At 30.0% G+C, this 27987-nt stretch overlaps 3 protein-coding genes across 3 annotated transcripts; all 3 read right to left on the reverse strand.

Annotated features, from left to right (window-relative positions):
• Positions 1–215: 215 nt before the first annotated feature.
• Positions 216–1741, reverse strand: LOC129984334 (serine/threonine-protein phosphatase 6 regulatory ankyrin repeat subunit A-like). The gene has a single exon (XM_056094195.1). It carries the CDS (start codon positions 1483–1485, stop codon positions 229–231), a length of 1257 nt encoding a protein of 418 aa, XP_055950170.1. The 5' UTR covers positions 1486–1741; the 3' UTR covers positions 216–228.
• Positions 1742–12179: 10438 nt separating this feature from the next.
• Positions 12180–14073, reverse strand: LOC129984361 (ankyrin repeat domain-containing protein 6-like). The gene has a single exon (XM_056094232.1). The coding sequence runs from the start codon at positions 13643–13645 to the stop codon at positions 12392–12394; it is 1254 nt and encodes a 417-aa protein (XP_055950207.1). The 5' UTR covers positions 13646–14073; the 3' UTR covers positions 12180–12391.
• A 4314-nt stretch (positions 14074–18387) lies between these two features.
• On the reverse strand, positions 18388–24756 carry LOC129985003 (serine/threonine-protein phosphatase 6 regulatory ankyrin repeat subunit C-like). The gene is made up of 2 exons (XM_056094935.1): positions 23322–24756; positions 18388–20298 (listed from the first exon to the last, which is right to left on the reverse strand). Exons 1-2 carry the CDS (start codon positions 24568–24570, stop codon positions 19055–19057), a joined length of 2493 nt encoding a protein of 830 aa, XP_055950910.1. The 5' UTR covers positions 24571–24756; the 3' UTR covers positions 18388–19054.
• Between the last annotated feature and the right edge of the window lie 3231 nt (positions 24757–27987).

The following is a 27987-nucleotide window of genomic DNA, read 5'->3' on the forward strand; positions in this document are numbered from 1 at the left end:
CAAATGAAAACAGCCTTTATTTTAAAACGTTACTCCACATCAAAGAGTTTGTCAAAATCAAATATTTCAGAAAACTATATAAGTATATTATTTTTTAAAAATTCATAAAACATAAGAAATTTGTCAATGAAATAGATGCAAATAAAATTTTCCATTCTTAATTTTCACTGTATATAAGTAAACATACAGAAGAGAATTCTTCCGTAAATCGCAATTAATATTAAAATTTTAACAAAAATGGTTGTCAGGATACACATCCCATAAATCAGTCAAATACCAATCATGCTCATGAAAATCTAACAAATACTCACTTTTCATCGTGTCAGTAAATGCTACAATTAAACAAAAGATGTCCTCATTTGATAAATACTCACACAGCAGACCAATCTTAATAATTTTCGAAAATTCTGAAAAGTATTCCATTCTACAAGGCTTATTACAATATTTCTCATTCATGTAGACTTCTAATACTGAATACATTGTTGACTTCGACATGCGGTTAAATATATAACTCAGATATTCCAGATAGTTTCCAGTGAGTAACTTTTCAATAACAGGTTTATAAATCTGTAATATCGGATCATCAAATCCAGGTTTAGCAGCACATTTACTGAAAAAATCAAAAACTGTCAACTCATTCGCAATAACATCGCTTTTCATGTACTCAATCTCGTTCCAGCATTTGTTCATAAATTGCCACAACTCAGGGAATTTTATTATTTTATTTGTCAATAGTGCTTTAAAACTATAATTAAATGCGATTACTTTCAAACATGAGCACACAAATTCAATCGACTGCGATTTTATGATAATATTTAATGGGGTGTTGCCGTCTCCAGCCATTTTTAGAAGACTGGCTTTTTTCAGAAGAAGTGCAACTACAATGCGGTGATCGCGATGAAACAGGGCATGATGCAACGGTGTTTGTCTGAAAAAGTCTGAAGTATCTACACTCGCATTCTTATTGAGCAACATCTTTACAATTTCTAAATGATTATTTTTAATAGCCCATATAAGTGGCGTTTGCTGGTAACTATCAGTTGCGTCAACATTTATGAGTCTATGATCCAATAGCTTTCTAACTATATAAATATCAGCACCTACCCCACAGATACTGAATATAGGATTAATATTTTTATTGATAGCATAATGCAAAGCTGTTATTCCTAGATAATTCTTCTGGTTGATCGGAATTTCCGTTTGTAGAAGTACGTCGACAACTTTGCGTTTTCCACATATAACTGCGAAATGCAGAGGTGTAGACAAGTTGTGGTCCAATCTGCATACATCAGCACCGGTGTTAATTAACTCTTGCACAATTTCTGGGTTGTCATAGACACTTTTAGCTGCTATATGAAGTAGTGTACCCCCGCTAGAATCTGTGAGATTTTTATAGTTTCCTTTGGCCAATATTTTTCGAACCACTTCGATGTTATTATCAGTTTCAACAAGGCGAGGTAAAAGTCTTTCGATGTAATCCATCATGTTTATATATAAAAAGTGAAGTTTATTAGATTGATATGAAAATTTATCGGATTGATTTGTTACTGATTAAAAATAACTTTTACATTTAAAAAAAGCATTAGCAACTACACATTTCTTTAAACAGAAGAAATTTCGAAGAAGGCAAAATACTAAAAGGCAGTACACATTCAGAACAAATCAAATATGTAACTGAAATAATTTAATCATACTGAATATTATCAGTGAAACGAAGTTCTGAATATGTTTCCTTCAATTCAATTCTGTTGTGCTTGGAGATCTTAGTCGGATTCACATGAGGACAACTATTGTTTGCAATATAAGGTCACGCCTTCTCCAGGAAGATCATGTGACCCCAATGGGATAGTGATAAATAGTTGTCCCTTTGAGACAATAATTTGCCAGTGCCCCGTTGGGGTCATATGATGTCCCTCGAGTAAGTGTGATCTTCTAATGCACGCAATAGTTGACCTCGTATGAATATTTCTTTATGCTTGCCATTCGGTCACTTTTTTCGAATCCTAATGAGAATTGTTGTATTGAGAAGAAGCATAGAACAAAAAATGTACAATGTTGATTCAAAGATAAACTTAAAACGACATAAAGGAAAGAGATGAAATTTGAAAGCTAGTAATGAAATTAAATATGATGTAAGTAATAATTTTATTTTAGTCAATAAATATACTTCTGAAAACATTCAAAACAGTCTTACCAATCTAATATTTTATTCTTCTGTAATAAATTCTGACCAATTTAGAAAACTTTAAATATCATTATCTTAAGATTATTGCATTTTCATTATATTAGGTTGATCAGACTCCGGAGCGCAGACGGGTCTATTTTCTTCAAGTCGATCGACAGAAAGGCCTAAAATCGAGCGTTTTCATAAAATGATACTGAAATTTTCATAACTCAATCAGTTTTGATCGCAATACAGTAGACATTTCTTTGTATTTAAAATGATGTCTCAAAAATGTCTTGTTAAATATGATTCACATGACAGAGGAGCTGTATAAAAAAATTAAAATTCGTTATTCATCAGACCACTTATTGATTCTAAATACATAAAATAAAATTATTTGCCTCGTTTACACCATTTTTATTAGATATATACGCCAATTAATAAATTTTCAGAAATTAGTTGTTTCCTCTGGTTAGAATGAATATCTGCATAGTATATTAAACTATGTTCCTTTAAATAGAACTGAATTATTTAATTAATAATATAGCTTTTTTTAAATGCCTCAGAAAATTTTTCACCTATTCATTTTTTAGGAACGTATTTCCTATTGATTACATTTCATAAAAGCACGTTCTGAACATTTTCCTAAATTTAATTTGAAGTAAGAATTAACTTAATATTTCAATCTGTGTTTTTGTGAACCTGATGGCAGCGGGTTGATAAAAGCTAATTTTTACCATGCACTCATAACGCTCTCGTATGCAGATTAAATTCTACTTTCATTTTTTGCGAAATAAATTGTTGTAAAATATGATAAAATATTTTTAGAAATCATCAAAATCAGAAAATGTACAGATTAAAACATTGGCATCATTGAAAAAATAATTATTTTTTAAACTTTAAGATGATGTAAAAATTATTTTTACGTTTAATGCTTTTAAAATAATTATAGAAAAACGCCGAAATGTCATTTATATTTTTACTTAATTAAAATTCTATATAAAATTTCGGTAAAGTTGCTTCGAGGAGCATATCCTCTCCCGAATAAATTATGTATGTCCGAAATTTCTTAATCTAGGTTCAGAGTTCTGGTCTGTTGAGACAAAACACGCTCGCTTATCATTTTTATAAGGAAAGAGAAGACGCGCAAAAATAAACATGCTGGTGAAATGCAATTATTAGAAGCAACTTCTTCTCTGGTGTTAGAATCAATACTTTGTATAAATTAATGATTTAGACTAATGAACTTAAGAGTGATTAAGGCTAACTCACGTAAGTAAAAACATAATAAAACATGAACTATTTATTTAGTTCCGAAATTATAAAATCACACTATTCTGTGAAGAAATATAAATAACAATCTACTGCAGTCTCTAGCAAATAAGCTTTCTGGAGTAGTCCTTATACTATTCCATTGTTCTTTAGATGTTCATATAATTCTTTATATAATAATTGTTCCATACAAATTTATGAATCTCCTCGGCTTTATCACAAAAGACGTTAGTTTGGAGTAACTGGATACATATATCATTAAAAATTTGCTGTGGAATTCCAAGGATATAATGGATTCGAAACTTGATTCCAATAGTATGGTCGCTCCGTATTGATTTCTTCATCTTCATCAAGTAAGGAATTGAATTCTTTATTAAATTTTCATTTTTGCTTATCTTTCACCAGACATTGCAGATAGCGAAATGAAAATTCATTATTAAATTCATTTCAAGTAAAACTGATTTGATATGATTTATATGATTAAACATATGATTTATTTTTAAAGAACTTTACTCACTAATGAAGTCCATTTAGTTGACAATTTTTATTAAGTCCTACCTGATTTTTTTTCCAAACAGTTACTTATATTATTTTAAAATCTATCCAACATACAGAATCTTGTTCCCAAAGGGTTTTCTAAGGTACGTGTTGGTAATGAACGTGTTTTGAGGAGAAAACAGTGAATTCTCTTAATCATTTGTCAATTAACTCATTAGTTTGAGTTGGTTTAATTGGATAATTAACTTTCGGGTTCTTCAAGGGATTCACTTACCATGTAAATAGAATTTCTTGCGGTGGAAAAAAGGCCTAATAAAAAAGCAGCCGACATCTTGAAGCAAAGTCTGGAATTTTTTTATAGGCACCATTTTATTAACTGAGTTTTATTTTGGGCTGTGTCTTTGTCTAGAATTGTGTTTAATATATTTGAACTGAATTTAAGAAAACCATTTTTATCATTATATTGTGAAGGTTTAAAAATATTTATTTATCACTATGAATGAATACTATATATGGATAGCTGCTTGCCTTCTATACTAATAAATTAATTTAGTCAAGTCGAGAAACTTTAATGTAATGCATAATATCACACCAAAGGAAATTATCTTGAATTCTACTTGATAATAAATATGTGAGCATGAGTCGACAATCTGATTAGTCGATCCATATTCGGAAAGTGCTGAAATATTTGCAGTTAAGATTTGTACAGGGTACAGATTTGTATTAAAAACAACATTTCTATCGAGATCAAAATAAATTTTTAACATTCATTTTATGCTTGAATCATTTATAAGAGTTCTTTCATGTAAATTCTGCTTTGAGTTGGCGATTTTCCCATCAAAAAGTTCTTTTTTTAAATATTCAGCATACGACAGATATGTAAAAAACAAAAATATAATGTTCATTCCATTTTCTTTTCTTTTATATGCTTTCTCAATATCGCGAATAAACTTAAATTTAATATAGTTTCTAAAATGTCAAAAAATATTCAGAAAAACTTCTTTGCCTAGTTTTCAGATTTGTGAATCTGCTGAACAATATTTTTAAAATGCATTTCATCAAAGCAATCGCAATTGAAATCACGTTATATTATTTGAAATAAGATTTTTCATGTGTACGAGTGAATAACAGCATATATTTAATATTTGTAATAATTGAGGGATGAATTCCAATGCAAAATCGTTTCTTATAACTTTTCCGAAATCCTTCGATCATCCTTTTCTGTCATCACAACTAAGCACTGTAAGCTCTTACCCCTTTGCAATCGAATTTTACTCGAGAGGCCCCATTCAAGACGATGTTCCTTTTGATGCTTTATTTATTTATTTATCAATTTACCGGCTTTCTGGCATAGGGGTAGTGTGTCTTCCCCGTGATCTGGGAGTCCTGGGTTCGAGTCCCGGTTCGGGCATGGTTGTTCTCCATCTGTGCTATCTGGGAGATGTGTGAATGTGCCCCCCTGTAAAAAGGGGATGTGCAAGTGAATCTGATACGTGAATAGCAAAATCGTACTCTTGGCCGTAGGTGGCGCTATTAAAAAAACAAGATACACTCTGTACCGGCTTAAAATCGCTGAATTCGAAATCAGCGGACTTGTCCATGGCAAGAGCCGTCAGAAACAACAAAACATTTATGAATTTTGATTGTTAAAAGTACCTAAAGAAAAGTAAAAAAAAAGTTGATTTATCGAGGAAATACAACCTATTTTATATAAAGTAGATTGATTTATTGGGGAAATTTATTGTATATATATATATATATATATATATATATATATATATATATATATTGAGGCAATAAACAAACTCTTATATTAAGTGAATAATTATGCATCAAACTACTTTTCCGAGTTCAAAGGGTTATTTTTTTGCACACACAGTTGCTAATAGTAGACTAGGCCTCAGGATTTTGAAACATAAAAGAGTTGCAAAGAAGACTTATTGACAATTTTGTATTAATGGAATTTTGGAGAAAAGATTATAAAAATAATTATGTTAATTATTTTAAAAATTAAGTTATTAAATTTGAAGAATTAATCGAAATGTGTTTTGAGTTGAAACCTTATCTTACTATATAAGACGAATATCATCCTAAATGCAAAGTTTTTTCTTATCGTTCCACATTTTTTTTTTCAGTTTAAGGCGTTTTTGAGAGAAAATCCATAAGCAACCTGTGAATTAAGCATTCTTATAAATACAGGTAAAAACCGTATTGTTAAAACTATTATAAATAATTTTTTAAAGAATTTCAAAAAATATGCAAAACTGCGCTAGGAAGACAATTCATTGGATGTCAGCTATATTTATATGTGAAAGTAATTTTTATACCAAATTTAACACAACAATTTGTATTTAGGAAAGAAAAAATGCAATAAGATTTTTGGAACACACAAAAGAATTCTTCTTAAAAAGGCACTGAAGAGAGTTTAATTAAAATTATCTAAATGATCATAAAATCATACATATACAAAGTGCAATATCTTTTAAAACCCACGCACTTCATTGGGAAAGTAATAAACAGTTGATTCTTTAATTTTATAAACACATTACGATCCTTTTTCTAGAAAAATATTGAAATTGGGACAAATAATATTTTATCTTTAGAATCACCTACATCTAAAGACTTCAAATGCTGAAATATAAAGCCATAATAGTTTTATAATTATTAAAACCGCTGGTTAGAAAGAAAGTTTTTAAGGAAGCCAATTGATTCGACTTCGTCATAGCAAATAAAAAATATTTTAAGAGAATAAATAGTTTATTCTTTACAGAGAACTTTACAGTTTTAACAGAGGTGCTGATTTGGGTATATGTTTAGAATAAAAAGTTTATATGGTATAACATTTTAAAATTATTCCACAAATATTGTCGCTTTAGTTAATCTCACAGTATGCACGTCCAACATGAAAGATCGCAAATACTTATTTATCAAAAATATAATTATAAAGTATAAAGGTATATAGTTTAATTATTACCAATAAATAAAAATTCAGTAAAGATTAACAAATACAATTATAAAAAATATTTAAAAAGAATGGAAACAAGGCAGTTAACAGGCACAAAAATAATATAAAAGGACTAATGAATTAGCTAAAAGAAAATAAATGCAACTGCTAACCGAAACATTTACATTTGTAACAATAGAAGCAATATGAAAATAAAAACAATTATAATTTAAATATAAAAAGTAAGAAATAAATTTCATTTTTACTTCATTGCATCTTTGGAATCCGCAAAAATATGTTTAGAATGTTCCAACCATACATTACTGGAAAATTTCACAGCTAAACTTTGTGATTCTAACTTTCGGTACAATTTGGTTTTAATGGCGACCAAAAAGCGCCAAAAAATTTCGCCAAATTATAAAAATATACTCAAGTGCATTATTATTTTTTATGAAAAATGTTGAATGTGCGAATCACATGCGAAAACATAGTTTAACGATTAAAATCGCCAAATTGGCAAAATTTCTTTATGGCGCTTTTTGGTCGCCGTTACAATCGACAAGCACCTCGTGTCCTTATTATTTCTGCGAGTTTGGATTTTCTTTCACCTAATAGCATATATGTTTCTTCTAAATCTTATTCTGCTTTTCCTTATAACATCTTCTTTCAATTATGTTTGTAAAAATGGAGATATTTTAGCTCAATATATTCCTTTAAAACAAGATTTGTCAGAAGTTGTAGATATTTTCTTCTGCGTATCTTTTCTTTACTGCTTTTTGAATGAACTATGTATTTGTTGATTGGAGATGCACTAGTTTTAAACAAAAAAATAAATAAAAGGAAGAAGTTATAGCATTAATTTAATTCAACGGCCGTATGTATCTCCGAAATACAAATAGCAGGTGTGCAAAATTCAATTGGCACCTCGATTACCAAACGTTGATTAACATTTCATTCTAGAGAGTTGGAATTTCACAAATCATGCATTCGAAGCGTCGTCGTTGAATGTGGTAAAAAATTTATTGATTGGAGATGCACTAGTTTTAAACAAAAAAAATAAATAAAAGGAAGAAGTTATAGCAGTAATTTAATTCAACGGCCGTATGTATCTCTGAAATACAAATAACAGGTATGCCAAATTCAATAGGCACCTCGATTACCAAACGTTGATTAACATTTCATTCTAGAGAGTTGGAATTTCACAAATCATGCATTCGAAGCGTCGTCGTTGAATGTGGTAAAAGATTTATAAAATCCATCGAAATCCTTCTCTAGTGTATTATCTTTTTAACGTTTGCGCCATAAGTTTACCAAATAAGAGCTTCTGAATATAAGGGGTGCAGGCGGAATGTGTATCCCAATATAACATTGTGTGTTTGATGTGAAAGAGTGGAAGATATAATTAGAAAATGCGTTTTAACCCTTTGCACTCATCATGCATCATTTTGACATTTTATTTTATTTTTCAATTTTGATTGTTAAAAACGCCTACAAAATGGTAAAAAGATGTAGATTAAATTTTCAGAGAAATTCAATATAAAACAATTATATATATTCAGAACAATAAATAAGCGCTTGTAATAGGTGAATGATTATACATCGAATTGCTTTTCCGAGTTCAAAAGGTAAACTTACTTAATCACATTTAGCGTATTAAAATGATAATTGTTATTTAAAACAATATTTAAGTGTTCTGTGCTCCAGAAACAATATTTATCTAAATAGAAAGATTGTTTATGCTATTAAAATTGCTGATTACAATTAATTTCTTAGATTAGCCAATTGATTTTCATGCATCATAGATAATTAGAAATCCTTGGAGGACAAAACGAGTTAAATCTTTCATTTGTGGAGCATTTTATAGTCTTTACAGAAAAATGCTTTCTGGTATCTTCTCCTTATAGAATAATAATTTTTTCTTTCATTCTGTGAAAGAATATTTTGTGCTTAGAAATCCGAAATGATTTCGGAATCACTGGAAATTATGTTTAATCAGTAAAACCTGGCTCTTTGTGTATGTATTAGGCATAATATATTGCAGTTTTATATTTGACATAGATATTATGTTGAAATTATAAGCTATATACTTTGTTCTGTTTTATCTGTTAAAGAGTATTTTCCGTTTAAATGTGGTGGCTCTTATCCCAAACTATATTTTCCTACCATCGATTGGATTTAGTAAAATTGCCTGCTAATAATTTGTGAAAACAGTAAATACAGAAAGTATTTCTTAATATGCTCTGAATATGAATTTGCGGAAAGATGATAAAAGGGAAAGTGCGGTAATGGTAATATATTTCCAAGGTTGGAAAAAAACCCAAACGGGTCCGTATTTTTCAACGTGCCACAAATTACCAAGCCGAAGTCTTAACAATAAAAATGGCAGTTGATTATTGTAAGTCTGGAGAACTGACATAGATGCTCTATTTCTCAGACTATATCAGCCATTCAGGCAATACAATCCATGAACACCAAAATTAATCTGGAAAATAATTTAGATTGAGTCTTACAACTGAATATGCGGAAAAGAGAGAATATGCTAAAAGCCAACATGGAAAGACCAAATAGATATAGCAGTCCCAAAATCATTCTAATTGCTAGATTACAAGAGAGATGACTATGTAGTTTCAGTATAGATGGATAACGTCGCGCTAAGAACTCAGAAAGTATAAATTCATACTGGAACCAGAAATTATAAAAAGAGTATTTCACCCGATACTATATATACATATCAGAACATGCGAGATTTTTTTTTAATTCCTCTACAGATTCAGTAGCATGCAAAACAGATGTGTATGTGCAGAAACAGGATCGGTTCAGCAAAACAAAACAGAATATGCCGAAGAGATTATAAGGAGACTCATTATGAATAGTGATAATTTTAACACAATATTACTATACCCTGGAAATTGAAAAAGATTAGAAAAAAGATGGAATAGATTTATCGCCTTTTACCAACTGCTTGAAGATTCTTTGCAGTTTTGTTGGCCGTTGTTTTCTTATGCAAAAGGTGGATTGTTAATGAGCATTACAGCCAATCACAATAATCTGTTTATACGGATTAGTTCTGTGGTAACGAATTGACCGGCTGTAATTAAAAAAAAATTATGTACGAATTTGCAATATGGATAATTAAATATCAGTAATAAAATTTGTGATATTTGTAAAAAGAAAAGTACTTTAACACTTTAAATGCTACCGGCGAGATATCTCGTTTTTCAGATATTTCTAATTGCAGGTGTCTGCGAGCTAATGTTGACACATATTCCATTATAGGTTGAACTTTCTAATACACATCTGAAGAATACCTTTACATTTTTCTGACATAAGTGACACATTTTAGCTCACAGAAACATGCAATTGGAAGTATCTGAAAGACTAGATATCTCGTCAGTAGCGATGAAAGTGGAACAATAAATATGGCTTTCGAAGCGAGATTATATTTAGGATTATTACGTTTTTTAACATATAAGATATAAGAATGTTACCTAATGTCTTATTAAGTTCATTCATATCACTAAATATAAATTAAAATGAAGAATGCTTCACATTGTGATTGTAAAAATGGTTTGAACAACGTTCCATATTGATGTTGGCAAAATTTTTAATAAAAAGAATAATTTTCAATTAAGTCAGATGTTGAGATGATTACCGAAATTTAGTGCATATTTCTTAACCTTCGTCCAAAACCAAATATGCCTGCAAGTTTTCAAAAACTTCCATTTAGATTTCAAATCACGTTCACGCCGCAAAACCAACACAGTGCTCATTTCTCTTTACATATTAAATTATTCAGTTGTATATTTCAGGTATAAAATTCAAGAAAAAAATCTAAGATAGGAAAACATTTGTATTTATTCGACAGATTCTATTGCAGTAAAATGATAATACAACAAGAATGATTTTTTTCTTGTAATTATTTTAAAACATTTCGAAAATTCGATACATATATCAAAAGAATATATAATGGGTAGTATAAAGGGTCAACAACAAATTTATGCGTATAGGTTCACATATCTAGTTACAACCATAGTAAATATAACCAGGAAATTTAGCTCATTTTATATCATTCCAATAATCAATTTCATCAAAACATTGTATGTATATATTCAAGGTTTTTATTTTCATCGTGGTAGAAAAGATAATTTCTAGACTGATAGAGGTAAACAAAAAGTTTCAAATGGACTTAAAATATAATTATTAATGCAATTTAAAGTTATATGAGTCAATAGATGAAGAATTAAAGATCAGGAATTTAAATGTTGACAATGTATCAGGGTCCTATCAGTCCTGTAAGAAAACAAACTTCTTGTGATGCTAATATTTTGCCTGCACTTCTACGGCTAAAACTGTTAGTTTTGAAATATTTAATAGCACTCCTTGAGAAGATTTAGAAACATTTCAATGACTACAGAGAGATGCGTGAATCAATTCATAAAGTTTCCTGACCTATCTATTTGTTACTCTGAAACAATGAAATTCAACACTTCATAACTAGGCTAGATTTGTTTCAAAAGCTACAAGTATTTTTTTAATGAAAACATGAATATTTTTCTAAAAATAATTAATCAAACGTCAGAAGATATTAAAATTTAGATTTCACTCACCAATCTGTTTATTGACTCAAACATTAAATTCCATTTCAGTTTTAGTATTTTTCGAATTTAATGTATATGCCTACCTCTAAATATATAGAAATTAACTTTTTGGTCACAATTACAGTGGACACACAATACATTAAACATTATTAAAAAATATTCATTTGAGAATGCCTATTAAGGAGATTTTGGAAATAATAGTAGTTATTTTAATTTTAAATATTCTTTTCTAAACTATGAAAAATTGTTATTATTTCAGTCTTATTTGAAAAAATTTCCCAACTGAAATATTTAAATACCATAAAAAAAGATTTCTTTTTGTTAAAGTATCACATGACGCACGTTTAAAAATTTAAAACAGACCTTATAAATCTGAATTATTATTTCTCCTTTAACATCCTTCCAAGAGAAACAACATTTAAAAATAACATAAAATCCTTAACAGCTCACCTTGATAAAATCTTCACCAGAAAATTTAATTTGAATTCATTGAAATCTTCATTTCCATTAAAATCATGTTGATATGGATTAATATAAATAATAAAACATTAAAAACAGGGTCGGCGAAGATTTTAAGTACGTATGACGTCCATTAGATTTTTTAAAACCATAAAAATTAAAATAGACCATTAAAATTATGCTTAAAATAACAATGAAATACAATTATAAACAAAATATAGAGAATAATATGGTTGAAAACAATCAGTTTTATGATTGTTTTTGATTACAAAATCAGTTATCAATTTTATGATTACAATTTGTTTATATAACTGCAAAAGTATTTAAAATAGAGTAAATAAGGAAATGATGTATATGTATACATCATAGATCTACCATTGTAATTTAAATTTTTTTTACAAATACAATGAAATTAAAAATTATTGATTTCGCCATTTTTTTAGTAGTTTTAAAAAATCATTCATTTTCCCAATTCATGTCAAAGAAATAAGAGAATTCGCGCTCATACACATTCTTCAATGAATCGGCAATTTTCACATTCGAAAATGCGACAATTAAACAGAAAATTTCAACTTTCGATAAATAATCTGAAATTAAAAGAATAATATCGAATTTCGTAAATATATTTGCGAGATCACTCATCTTATTCCCTTTCGTATGCTTTTTAGAATTGGCAGTTATTTCCAATAAATCGATCAAACTTGACTCTGGTATCAGATCTAAGATTGCTATAAAGTACTCAATATAAATATCTTTTACTAATCTATCGACAACTGCTTTGTGAATTTCTAATAGAAGAAATTCATCTTCATTAAAGCAATTCCAAATGAAATCATGCATTGTTATACTGCCCGAAACAAAATCATTTTTCATTTGATCTACTTCGTCGATACACTTATTTAAAAACTGCAATAAATGGGGATTGTATTCTAGTTTTTGCTTAAGATCGTTTGTAATGTTATATTTAAATGCAATGATATTTATTATGAGCATTACCCATTCATTCGATCGAAAATCCAGGCCATAATTTATAAGAATATCCATTGGCGTTTGTCCCATTTTATCCACAGAATAGATATTGGCTCCGGCGATCAGGAGCTGAAGTTCTATGTGACTTGACAGCTGAGTAAATGCCACATGTAGAGGAGTTACCCCATCTTTATTAGGTATATTCGGATCTGCGTTATGGTGCAGCAACTTTACCACGGCCTCCGTTTGCTGCTCCTTCACAGCTACCATCAAAGACGAGTCACCATTTGAATCCACTAGATTGCAGTCAATGTCCTCATGGCTTAAAAGTTTATTAATGATCCAGATATCCGGTAAACTTACATTTTCAATCGGCGGACAGAAAAATATCGATTTTGAGACAGCAATATGCAAAGATGTGGTCCCGAGAAATGTCTGGGCATTCACAAAAGCTCCTGAATGAATCAATGCATCTACAACTCTACGTTTTCGGTGAAACACTGCAAAATGCAAAGGTGTTAAATCCAGGAATGTGCTAATATTTACATCAGCACCAGCGTGAATAAATTCCTGTACGATTCCAATATTGTCATCAGGAATATTAACTGCATCGTGAAAGAGCGTCATACCAAAATCAGACTGGAGATTCAGATCAATTCCTTCAGCACATATCGCACGAATAACATCCAGATTTTGGTCGCTGAAAATAAACCTTGCTATACTTATGCGAAAAAAGTCCATGGGAAGTTAGCATAAATATCGAGTTCTGGAAAATATAACTTTTAAAGTAGGTTTGTCAGGAAAGATAAATAAAAGAGACTGGTCATAAATAAAAGAGTATAAGACAACAAAATGATTAGTCTAATATATAAGGCATAATGCAATGAAATCGAAGGGCAATCAAAACTTTTCTTGCTTCATAAATGTTTTTAACTAATCGAAATCATGCAGTCTATAGAAATCGAAGAACGTGATGCCATCTTCTGACGAGAAAAAATTAAGTTTAACTGATGCACACAGTTTACTTTAAAATAAAAAGTTAAAAAAAGAAGTAAGAACGGAAGAAAACAATTTCTGTTTTCATAAATCAGTTACCAACACTGTAGAAGGGACTTATTCAGCCTTCACATGAGGCCAAATACTACGCGTAATAGTAAGTCATGCCTATCTCAACAACATCACGTAACCCCAATGGGACAATAGCAAGCGGTTATTTCATCGGGACAATTATTTGCATTGCCCCATTGTGGTCACGTGATTTTCCTAATGTAAGTGTGACCTTCTGTTGCGCGTAATAGTTGTCCTCGTGAGAACGTTGCTTTACATTTAAATGTTCTGTGATATCATGCTTTTGCTCGCCGGTGTTGTGTCTTGGGTTCTTTAGGCATTCATTTATTTCCCTTTTTGTGTATTACTTGTAATTTAATTCATCTTACAAAAATTTGAAAAGATTTTAAATTGAAGATCGAAATGTTTATATTGCTTTTCAAATCAGAGTATACTAAATCAATTTCGACAGCATTACAGAAGTCACTTGATCACTTGAGAAATGGTTCGATTTTAATTATTCAAAAATATAGCTCTCAAATCATTTAAGTCCGTCATTGGTTCTTAATATGGCGCACCGTTTCATTAGGTATCTTTGGTCACTTAGGTATATTTGGTCTTTTGCATAGCAGTACGGAACATTAAAAATCTCCCAAAACAAATTTGATATAGTATAAACATGAAGCGCAATAAATATGAAGAATTTGAGCTTAACACTTTCTACATTTATAATACCATGAAATTTATTTATATAAATATTCCTGGGATATATATGAAAAAAAATATCAATATATAGCAGAAATAGTTCATTGACGCTGTCTTTAATATATGCATTGTAGGATTGTGGAGTAGAATTGTAGGACTTTTAGGTTTTTCGTTTAGTTATATTAACGTCCCGTTGTAAAGCAACACTAGGGCTATTTTGGGATTGACCTCGTAATTTTGAAACGCGGTCAGATGACGAGGAGGTCACCTGAGCTGGCATCTCCTCTCCACACCACACCACACCAGCTGGAGGTCGTTTGGCATGACAGATTTAACCTGTAACATACCCCCTTACACAACGGTTCTTCGGTGGAATAGGATCTCGAACCTGAAACCCTACCGCTCACAAGCCGAGACTTTACCACCAGGCCACCACGGCCTGTAGGACTTTTAAGATTGTGGTGGCTAATCAAATGAAAAATAACAGAAATGGTCCCCCAGATGCATTTCTCGCATACTCTCTAATACGGATGTTATACAATTCTCTTTGCTTAAATTTTGACTTTAGGACTAGCATTTTTGAGATTTTTATTTTCCCACATGATAGTTGCTTACCTCGAAGTATAGTAAATAAAATCCGTACTTATGTATTAACTGTATGGCATTGGCGAAATAATTAGGACAGATCGAGCATCTAGTTTTTTTCCCTGAATATAATGTGCGATCTTTGTGAATTAATTGCTTATATGTGATTAATGCATTTAATACCATATAATCTAATTTTTTTTTTGGGATTATGCTTAGTTTCCAAGCGATTGAAACCAAAATTCGATACAAAACTACTATGATAGTCTTCAGATCACATGCCAAGTACCCTTTAAATAAGTTGTTACGTTTTTGAATCATTGCGATTAAATGGATGCGAAAGCATAGAACAACAGACGGTCAATCCATTGACAGATTTGGTTCTAAATTTGATGCAAATCGACATTATAAATGCTTAACTTGTGTGCCAAATTACCTATCTATTTTTTTAGCTCATGTTAAAATATGTTTGGTTAATTGGACTGACGAACTCATAAAACATGATTATGAGTAATTTCATTCACTTATACCATCTTAGAGTGATTCCATTTCAATTTATAAGCTTGTGAAACAATTATTTTATTATCTATGATGAATGGGGATGATGATTAAGGAGTTAAAGAATCAGTTTAAAGAGTGTGACAAATGCAATTCTATATAACTAATTCAGGCATGGAGACAAAACACTTCTCTGTTACATTGTAATTAAAATTTTTAAATGGTTGAAAGTCACTAGGGCGCAATCGAAAAAGTCTATACCTTCAAATCTTGCTTTGTAAATTATTTGGAACATGTGAAATAGATAACTAACTCAATAAAGAATTAAGCTAATGAAAACTGACTTACACTAACTTAAATTTTGTCTCTAACTTAAGTTAGAGAAAACTGACTGACTGCGAGAATTGTTCAAATATTTGGCGAGAGATCCATAAAAATTAATTTTAACCCTTTGCATTCTCATCGCGCCTCTCATTCACCATTCAAGACGGTGAGTCATATTGTTTTATTTATTTATTTATTTTTGAAAAATACCCAAAGAATAGTAATAAAGTTTAGTTTAGTTATATTAACGTCCCGTTTGAAGCAACACTAGAACTATTTTGGGATGGACCTCGTAATTTTGAACCGCGGTCAGATGACGAGGACGACACATGAGATGGCACCCCCCTCTCCACTCCACACCACACCAGAAGAATGGTAATATAATGCAGATTAATTTTTCTGTAGAATTCAACTTAAAACTAAATTAAATATTTTTTATAGCAATAAACAAGCCCTTATATTAGCTGAATAATTCTGCATCGCATTACTTTTCTGAGTGCAAAGGTTTAATATTCTTTAGAACAAAGTTAAATTTAGCTACAATATAATGGCTCAATATTTATATAATTATTGCTCAAAAAGTTAAAATTACTATTCTGTTGAAAATTTAGTATATGCATTCGTGGATGGCTGTGTAAAACAATAAAGCATACAAACAAAACTCAGAATTGCTTTTTTGAGATTCAAAGAAATTTAAAGCATGAAATTGCAAGATATATCCTGGTCGAACTATCCAACAATTGCAGCACTTCCAAGTTTTCCGTAAAATGAGAAATAAAAGCTATCATTGGTTCGGTTTTATTTAATGGTTAAAAAACCGTGCATCTTTATAGAATATTATGCAAGTTATGTTAAAAACCTATAATCAATTTTTGTGTCAATTGAGATTTTTTAAAAATGTAGCCAGATATTGATTCAGAAATACAAAATGAACATAACAAGTAGTAAGGCTATTTCATATAATTTTCATTATATTGCATAGAATTTATTGCATATTTTTTATTCAAATTGAAAAAAATTTAAATAATGATATTGATTATAACCATATTAAGAGGCTACATTTAGAGTTGGGAATATCTTTTATGTCTAATTTAAATTAAATATCTTATGAATGTGATTTTTTATATTTTTTCTTAACAAAGTCTTTTCAAAAATCAAATTCAGGTGAATATTTAAGCTGCATTATTTTAGTTCCATTAAGAGTGTTTTGTTTATTCTGTTCATGAGCTGCTCTTGCTGAATCATGTCACCTCGACTACGCAACATTTGCTTGAAATGTGAAATTGAATCATTTAGCATGTATTCTAACATGTTGCAATAACTTCCGTTTTTCATTCCTCATGTAAAACATACAGTTAATTCCGACATAAAAATGGTGAGATCTTACAAGTTCTGCATTACAAGAGGGTGTTCAATATCATATGAACTCGATTTTAACATGCTAATCAAACTTACAATTTATCTAGCATCTTAAATCACATCGGATATTACTCAATAAAATATTCTACAGAAGATTTTATGATATAAATGATTGTTTTTGAAATTTTCCAAGAAATAAAAAAACTGTTCTTTAAACTTGAGAACTGTAAAAAATTTGGTATTAAGTTTTTATAGGTACAAATAATAGGGTTTTAAATTTCATTGCAGCAACAAAAAATTTAATTGCAAGCAATTCATGAAAATTAATTTCAAATAATTACCAAGATTTAGATATATTTTATGCAACAAAGATTGGCATCACTGGAAAGATAATTGTATGACTTTTAGTCTACAATTCTGCAGGCTATATTTAATAGCTAACGAAGAAAACAATTGGGAGTATTTTTAATTTTTAAGTGATAATTTGAATCAAAATTTCATAAAATCCCATCAAAATTTCTCAGTGCCAACTTCTAAAACATGTTTAAGCAAATTTTGAGGATTCCCTATAGTCATCTATGGTCTTAAACTTATATTTAAATTAGAAGAGATTACAGCGATAATTAGTCAATCAGTTTTAAATATCCATTGCATATATTCTCTAGCTACAATATCATTGAAAACCCTGTAGAGCTTAAGCAAATGCATATGCGCTCATATGACCAATATAGACTGCCTGAAAAAGATTTTTCTCCAATTTCCCTAAATGAAATATTTAGTTTTACGATAAAGAAAATATTCCACTTTCCGTAGATGGAATATGAAAATAAATTCGTAAACTAAATACATTTAAAAGCATTATGTAATGGCATTAAATAACTACAGAACAAAAACAGTTATATATTAAAAACATTTATTATGAAGCATAGAATAAAACATAACTAAAATGTTGATATTTTTCTCTGATAACAATTGGAAAATGTTTGCCAAAGCACTGGTTTCACGTGAAAGGATTCGGATTGTTTAGAAATGATTATATTTCAGAAAAAGACACGAAATTTAGAATCCTATGTATTAGCGCCGAGTCGTTGCTTCGCCTAGAAATTAAATGATTATTTTAGTATATTGGAGGAACAAGTATTTAACAAAAGTAGAAAACCTCATTTTACTAATTAAAAACAATTTAGACTTATCTTTGACATTTTAAATATAATTAAACTAAAAAAATAAACACATTTAATCGTGTAATATTTTTAAAGCTTGCTTTCTATATTTTCGTCTACCTGCGTTAAAAATAATAAGCTTTCATAGAAATTCTAAATTTAAATTATGATAACATTCAAAACATGAAATATTAACAGATAATACAAACATACAACAGTTTAGATGTTAACATATCAGAGTATCAATACATATAGGAATTCAAGGGCGTATGAAGGAATATAAATTTTAAGTACACGCTAATTTAATTTATCTGCAAATTTTACGTTTCATATATTTAAGGAATTTATATTTATATAATTTTCGCTGATAAGAAAAAAATACATTTGAAATATTTCTGGGAGCTCAGTATGTCTAAAACCATATATAATTAAAATTATAACTTTTGCAGTACCTTGCGTCCTTAATAAATTAACTGAATTTAGGTACACATATATTCTGCATCGACTCGGGAACTTGTACATTCGAAAGTGAAACAATTAGGCAAAACATTTCCAAACGTGATAAATACGAAGACAACAAATATGTGATATCTATATTAGAGAACAGCACCGGGTCATTACACCATTTTGATTTTTTTCTCCAATCGACAACTTTTTGCAATACTTCACGCAAACTGGAAGCAGGAATGCACACGAATATATCCATGAAATATTCAGGATACAAACCCATTACAAATCTCTCAATTATGCACTTGTACATTTCCAATATAAGGTATTCAGGATATTGGGGATTTTCTGGGTCTCCATAACAATTCAAGATAAAACCATGAAACGGTATGTTATAAATTAGAATATCGCTTCTCATACGATTCACTTCCTCACACCACTTCTCTACAAGCTGCAATAACTCGGGAAATCTTTGTAGTTTTTGTTTTATGGCCTCAGTAACTTGATACCTGAAAGAAATAAATTTCAGAAATGTCTGCGCAGTACTAAACGGCTCATTAGGTGTCATATTGTCGAAGAATATATCCATTGGCGTCTGATTGTCTCTATTCACTGCATAAATATTAGCACCCATTCTCAAAAGTTCAAAAGCGATAGGTTCTGACTTCTCAGCAAAGGCCACGTGCAAAGGAGTTTCGGAAAGGTTGTCAGGTATATTCGGGCTTGCTTTTTTATATAATAATAATTCTACAGCTAAGGATTGTTCCCCCTTAACAGCTAACATTAATGGAGTATTGCCGTTAGAATCCTTTGTATTGCAATCCACACCTTCATGGTCAAGCAGAGATTCTATAACGCTTGTATCAGGATCTTGGGACGGAGGCACATATTTGAAAGCATTGACGGCAAGATGCAGAGCTGTTTCTCCTAGGAAAGTCTTGGCATTGATAAAAGCCCCTGCCTGAAGAAGGGCTTCTACTACATAAAATTTCTGTTGCATCACTGCATAGTGGAGGGCTGTGTACCCGAAATCGTCATAAAAATTCACATTAGCGCCATATCTGATTAATTCTTCAACGACCTCGGTATTTTCTTGGTTACTTCCAACAGCTTCATGAAGTGGTGTACGACCATAGATGAGTCGATAGTTTGGATCTGCTCCTCCATCCAACAATTCCTGGATGTCTATCAAGTTATCGTCAGTTTTGACTAAGTGGACCAGTAAAATTTCGATACAGTCGTCCATGAGAATGAAATAAATACAATGAAGATTTTAAAAGATTAAAATAATGGTGAATAAATATTTTTTATCAATGTTTATGAAAAAAATGTATATTAAATTCAGTTAATAAAATAAATTAATTTCCTTAGAGGCGTTTTAAAATCATTCTTAGTAAAGCATAAAAGATTGAAGCACAATGCTTTACTATTACTGAGTAGAGATGGGAGTTTTTAAAAGCAACAGTTAAACAAAGTGGTGAAAATGTTGCCAACGGAAGCAAAGAAAAAAGAAAAAATATAATAAATTGTTTCATTGGCACTAGGGCGAACATATTCTTCGTTAATTATCACATAATTTGAAATAAAATCGGTATCTAATTGTTTGTTTTGTAACTGTCGTTATTTCTTTATTCATCGTTAGAATTGCGAAAATAGTTTTATTATTCTGAATGGGCCTCAATGAACTAATATAACAATGCCACCGAAACGACCTGTGATATGGTGATTCGAGGTAATAGCCTGCTTTTGACACAAGGCATTTGGTAACATTTGACATAATGGTGAGTTTACACTCAGTCAATTATAAAATACCTGGAAGTCACGCAAGAGCAGATGGAAGTTTGCGCATGCACTGAAAGAATGGACAGTAGCAAGTTCTTGTCTCGACAAGAGAAATGCTACTGTAGAGTTTCTGCGCGTGCGTGGTCTTACTAGCTGGATTGTAGCTGGCTGAATATGAACCCACCTTATAATAACCTCAATCTTTCTAGTGGATTTGACTTGGCAGTTTTTGATTTGTTTGTATTAAAATAATTCAGGTTCAAAATAAATAAATAATAAAAATATAAAAAAAATCTATTCGCTCGAAATTTTTTTGCAACTACAATGACATTTAAAATTTTATAATGCAAGCTATACAAATTTTAAATGCATCTTTTTAATCTCACCAAAACTGGACAAGTGCCACACCAAAATTGAGAGGAATAAGATCGTTATCATTGCAAAGGTTTCACTAGTACAAACAACGATTTCTATCACGCATTTTTGGTGTCCCCAACAATACAGGATTATGTAAAATTTGTTTTATGTTTTATCGTTTCACTTTATCACAACACTTTTGAATCATCCTTCATTCTCTGCCTCAAGAAACAGCCATTTAAAATGAGTTTTAATTTTAATTTAATAAGAATTTAGAATGATCTTTGATAAAATTTAAAATTAAAATAAGAACTTCAAATTTAACTATAGTTGCAATACTATTATTATTAATAATAATTTAAAGTATGTATGAAATTTTCGGTCATTTTTAATTCAATGATTTTTTACTTATCATTCTTTAACTTACATATAAGTTTATATATAAATTTAAATTAAACTTATATTTAACTTATATATAAATTTAATATAAAAACTTATATTTAAGTTTATATATAAAGTTTTTAAATATTTTAAACGTTTCTGTTTTTACATATTTTTTGTTTAATTTGGCATCAAGGATTAACTCGTGTAGCAAAATAATTCAAAAACGGAATAAAGTAAATTATCGTTCTGTTTACTAAGATGTGTTTTTCTCAATATATTTCACAGAAATTTTTTGGAAGGTTTATTATTCGTATAATTTATATATAGGTCTTTAGCTTTTGTTATTCGCATGAAGGATTCTTTCCTAGAACTCGTTTGTGAAATTAGAATAAACATGGAAAGCAAGGCTGAAAACCGATTCTAAAATCCCAGTAGTTTTTATATCAATACAATTACAATAGGTTTGTTTCCCATAACTAATTTTAAATTATTAATTTAATTTATTAACAGTTGTTTACATTACCATTTTATATCTTCATGACACTTAAGATTACACTTAAATCATTCTGATGTCTTCGAAATATTTCTTTATTTTAGTGACAGCATTCAACAAAGAGCATACTCTAATAGTGTAAACATAAGATATCAGCTAAAGACAGTAATTTGGAAACAAAACTTTAATTGTTAATTTAATTACTTTGTTTATTTTAATTAAAAAATATCCTCCTTTCCGGACTTATTCTGCACCAAAATATATTTTAGAAAATTAGGATATATTTTTGGTTTCAGAACTCTGAAATAACTTAACTGGATAAGTGAAAAAGATTTTAAAAAAATCAATTCGAAATTCAAAAACTTTTCAGCGGTTGTTTATAAAAAAGTCAGCCAATCTTAATACATGAAAACACATATAATTTTCAAAGAATAGAATATTCCAAGAATGAGACTCAAATCGCATTCTGGAGTCACTTATTAAATGCTTTTAAACCTCCACATATGTAATGGTTTTCTTACGGTGTCCATTAAACAATCTGAAACTCAGAACGCATCTGCAATATCGACCCATGCTTAATCTGATAGTCACGTGAACGTTTAAAAGAGGTTTATACTGATTAATGACTTAAATAATTAAGACAATTCGTAAAAAATCTGAGAAATAATAATTTGGAAATCATGTTGTAACTTTAATTCTCGATAAATCGCCAAATGTGAAAATTTTCTACATTATTTTCTAATAACCATAAAAATGAAAAATTGATGCCTCAAAAGCGATAAATCGCCAATTTCTTGATAAGCATTTTGATACTTGAAACACCTCTATCCAAAACAACATGTTCTCACATGATCAAATACTTCATTTGTTTAGTACTAATGTTATTCCTATTGGCACACGCTATATTCATGATGTTGTCCGACATTTTTAATAACCTCTTATCGTGAAGATATATAACAATAGTTAAAGTCATTGAATTAATTCTAAATCTATTTTTTATAGATTGAAAATGAATTAATATAAATGAAAACTCAGTACAAATGAAAATAGCCTTTATTTCAAAATGTTACTCCACATTCAATAGTTTGTCAAAATCAAATATTTCAGAGAACTAAATAAGAATATTAATTTTTAAAAACTTTATAAAACAGGTAAGAAATTTGACAGTAAGATAGATGCAACTAAAATTTTCCATTCTTAATTTTCACTAAATATAAGTAAACTTCCAGAAGTAAATTCTTTCGTAAATGGCAATTCATATTTAAATTTTAACAAAAATGTTTATCAGGATAAGCATCCCATAATTCAGTCAAATACCACTCATGCTCATGAAAATTCAGCAAATACTCACTTTTTGTCGTATCTATAAATGCTACAATTAAACAAAATATGTTCTCATTTGATAAATACTCACACAGCAAGCCAATCTTAATAATTTTCGAAAATGCTGTGAAATATTCCATTCCAAAAGGCTTATTACAATATTTCTCATTAAAGTAGTCTTCCAATACTGCATACATTGTCGACTTCGAGATGCGGTTTAATATATAACTCAGATATACCGGATAGTTTCCAGTGAGTAACTTTTCAACAACAGGTTTATAAATCTGTAATATCGGATCATCAAATCCAGGTTTAGCAGCACATTTACTGAAAAAATCAAAAACTGTCAACTCGTTCGCAATAATATCGCTTTTCATGTAGTCAATCTCGTTCCAGCACTTGTTCAGAAATTGCCACAACTCAGGGAATTTTATTAATTTATTTGTCAACAGTTCTTTACAACTATAATTAAATGCGATTACTTTTAAACATGTGCACGCAAATTCAAACGATTCCAAATTTGTGATAATATCCAATGGATTCTGACAGTTTTCAGCCATTGTAAAAAGATTGGCTTGTTTCAGAAGTAGGGCAACTACAATGCGTTGATTGAGATAAAACAGGGCATGATGCAAAGGTGAAGGTCCGAAAGAGGCTGAAGTATCTAGACTCGCATTCTTATTGAGCAACATCTTTACAATTTCTAAATGATCATTTTTAATAGCCAATATAAGTGGCGTTTGGTGTTGACTATCAATTGCGTCAACATTTATAAGTCTGTGATCCAACAGCTTTTTAATTATATACATATCAACAGCTAGCCCAGGGATATTGAATATAGGGCTAGAACTTTTATTGATAGCATAATGCAAAGCTGTCATTCCGTGTTGATTCTTCTGGTTGATGGAAACCTCCGTTTGTAGAAGTAAATCGACAACTTTGCGTTTTCCATATATAACTGCGAAATGCAGAGGTGTGTTGAAGTAGCGGTCCAATCCACATACATCAGCACCAGCGTTAATTAATTCTTGCACAATTCCTGGGTTATCGTAGATACTTTTAGCTGCTATATGAAGTAGTGTTTCTTCGCTAGAATCTGTGAGATTTGAATACTTCCCTTTGGCCAATTCCTTTCGAAGCAATTCGATGTTATTATCTTTTAAAACAAGGTCATGTAAAAGTCTGTCGTTGTAATCCATGAGATGTACAGGTAAAAAGTGGAGTTTTATAAATTTGTATTAAAATTTATCAAATTGATTTGTTAAAGATTAAAAATAAATTTTACATTGAAAAAAGGATTATCAACTTCACAGTTCTTTTAACAGACGAAATTTCGAAGAAGGTAAAATATGACTATGCCCATTCGCAACAAATGAAATATACAACAAAAATATTTGAACCTACTAAATATTATCAGCGAAAGAACTACTCATAAGTTACGTTCAATTCAGTTCAGTTGAGCCTCGAGCTTTTTGTAAGGTTAACATGAGACCAACCATTGTATGAAATTGTAGTTCACGCCTACTCAAGGAAGGCGATGGGACGATGGTAAATAGTTGTCCCGTTGAGACAGCCATATGCCGTTGTCCTATTGCGGTCACATAATGTTCCTGAGGTAGGTTTGCCCTTTCATTACGTATACCTGTTTTCCTAGAGTGAATGTTGCTTTATGCTTGCCGTTCGGCCACTTTTTCCCCATTGTTTTCGAATCCTAATAAGAATTGCTGTGTTAAGAAGAAGCTTGGCAAAATTCCATCATGAGTATTCAAACCTGAACTTAAAACGGCATAAAGGAAAAAAAAATGAAACATAAAACTAAATTCATGCAATGCATGAGGAAAAAAATACAACGATTAAAAGCTTGACCAACGAAATTTAAGAATTAACAAGACATTCGCTGCTGACATTGGTTTTCCTCGGAAATCCATTGACTACAAGACAAACACAAGCGCCTTACCCTGGAGGCCAGTACACACTATGAAGTATCTCATAACTAGCAGTTTTCCTACATACGCTAAGGACGAGATATCTGCGTGAATGGGTAAGAAAAATACTAAGAGAAATAAAGTGAACCATTTCCCATTCGCTTCAACAAGTTGTTCGTGGAAGTTAAAATTTTTTACAGGACAAATGACTCGATTTTATTACAAGCAGGAAATTTAGGTGAAATTCTCAGGCCAAACCTATATAATTTTTTTTACTGAATAGGGAAGTTCCAGTGCGATAATATGAGAACTATAATCCATCTTTCGAGATGTTTAAGTTTCATGCTTTGGAGAAAAGGATTTATTGTAGTTACATTCTTTCCATTCTTTAACCTAGAACTAATGTGACCTTCATTTTGACGGTTCCCAAATTTCATGATTAAAAATTTTGATATAATTTATTATATTGTTTTAGAACGACTTTCAGTGGACAAGGACATATTACTATAAGGACAATTACATATTCCTATTCAATTTCCACTCAGCCGTTTTAACTTACATAATCATTATGACCCATATCTACTTATACCATGATCCGTCAAAATGACAGCTTCAGCAGTTAATATTTTATGGATCATCTCTGCAATCATGGACATCAATAAGTAATTGCGTTCACTTTTGCACCGCTTTCAAAGGTTTTCTGTGAAAATGTAAATTACATTTTTCATAAGAAATTATATTGATGGATCCAGAGTGTTCGGCAGCCGTTATAATGGAATCTATTTTATTCCGATTATGACTTCGTTTAGAACAAAAAACTCTAGCTGGATATTATATAAATACAACTACAAACTAAATTTCTGTATTTTAGTATTCATAAATAATGAATTGTTATAGTAAATGTTTTTTTAAATTTTATTCTTTTTTTTTACTTTAGCAAAGTCAAAAATTATGATGAAAGCCAAGATGATCAGAAACCCGTCAATCTGGCCGATGTGGTATAATTTGGTACACAGTTAACACTGGTAGTTTTATTGTTAAATACTTTCTGAAATATTTCATTTTTGATGTGTCAAATGATGTCTATGGGCGATACCCATTTCAAGCTTCCGAAGCTTGTTCTTTTGGAATAAAACTATTTGCTTTTTCGTTTTCTGTCTTACCAGCATGTCCAGGGATCCAAAAAAATTCTAGCGATTCAATTTTTTTTAAGAAAGGAACGATTTTTACTGGATAGGCCCGATTAGTCTAGAGATATTAATAAGATCTTGTAAAACAGTTAAGCGATCTGAGAATAAGATATATTTTTGTGTAGAAATGCATAATCAAGATATTACGAATATGACTGCTCGTTCTTCGCATGGAAAAATGTGCCCTGTTGCTGTGTCGATAGCTGCCAACATAGATAATTCTTTGTATCTTTCTGCATCTGCTGTAATTAAAACGTTATCAATGCACTCGGATTTTTTTTAAACTTGAAAAAGCTTTCTTGTAACTCTATTCGAAAAAACTTTTATTTTGAAATAGTAAATCATGTAAGTGAAAAGTGATTTTAAATAAATCTTCTTAAAAAGGAATAAACGAAATTGATATCAATGATCAAAAGAGAATATATTAAAAGTGAAATTTACGATTGCAAATTTCAAGTTTTTCTGTAAAAAAATTATTTTTTAAGTCGTTATTTGTCTTAATTTATTTCAGTCATTTACATGTTCAAACCAGTTAGAAACAATCACGAGACTTCTCTATCGGTCTCAATCCCTATATATATATATATATATATATATATATATATATATATATATATATATATATATATATTATGATAATAATTGTTTTTAAACTTTCATTTTTAATTTTTTCTAGCAGGCAAATAAAGATTTGGAGCTCGATCAATTTTGAGATGAAAAAAAAAATATCGTTTTTCTAAATATCGACGCATTCTTAATTTGATAGTGTCGTGAACGTTGGAAACTTGTTTACACTGATTAATGACATAAATCATTAAGGCAATTCTTAAGAAATCTGAGAATTAATAATTTGGAAATCACGTTGTAACTTTAATTGGCAATAAATCGCCAAATGTGAAAACTTTCTGTATTATTTTCTAATAACCATAGAAGCGAAAAATGGATGCCTCAAAAGGGCGAAATCGCCAATTTGTTGCCTACGCATTTTGACGCTTGAAACACCTCAATCCGAAAAAACATGTTCTCACATGATAAAATACTTCGTTTGTTTAATACTAATGTTATTCCTATTGGCACAAGCGTTATTCACGATGTTGTCCGACATTTTTAATAACCTCTTATCGCGAAAATGTATAACAACAGTTGAAGTCATTGAGTTAATTGAAAATCTATACTTTATAGATTGAAAATGAATTTATATAAATGAAAATTCAGAACAATTGAAAACAGCCTTTATTTTAAAACGTTACTCCACATTTAAGAGTTTGTCAAAATCAAATATTTCAGAAAACTCAATAAGAATATTATTTTTAAAAATTTATAAAACAGGTAAGAAATTTGACAGTGAAATAGATGCAAATAAAAATTTCCATTCGTAATTTTCACTAAATATAAGTAAACATACAGAAGAAAATTCTTCCGTAAATGACAATTCATATTTAAATTTTAACAAAAATGTTTATCAGGATAAGTATCCCATAAATCAATCAAATACCACTCA

This window comes from Argiope bruennichi, chromosome 9, assembly GCF_947563725.1.
Source record: "Argiope bruennichi chromosome 9, qqArgBrue1.1, whole genome shotgun sequence".
NCBI lineage: Eukaryota > Metazoa > Arthropoda > Arachnida > Araneae > Araneidae > Argiope > Argiope bruennichi.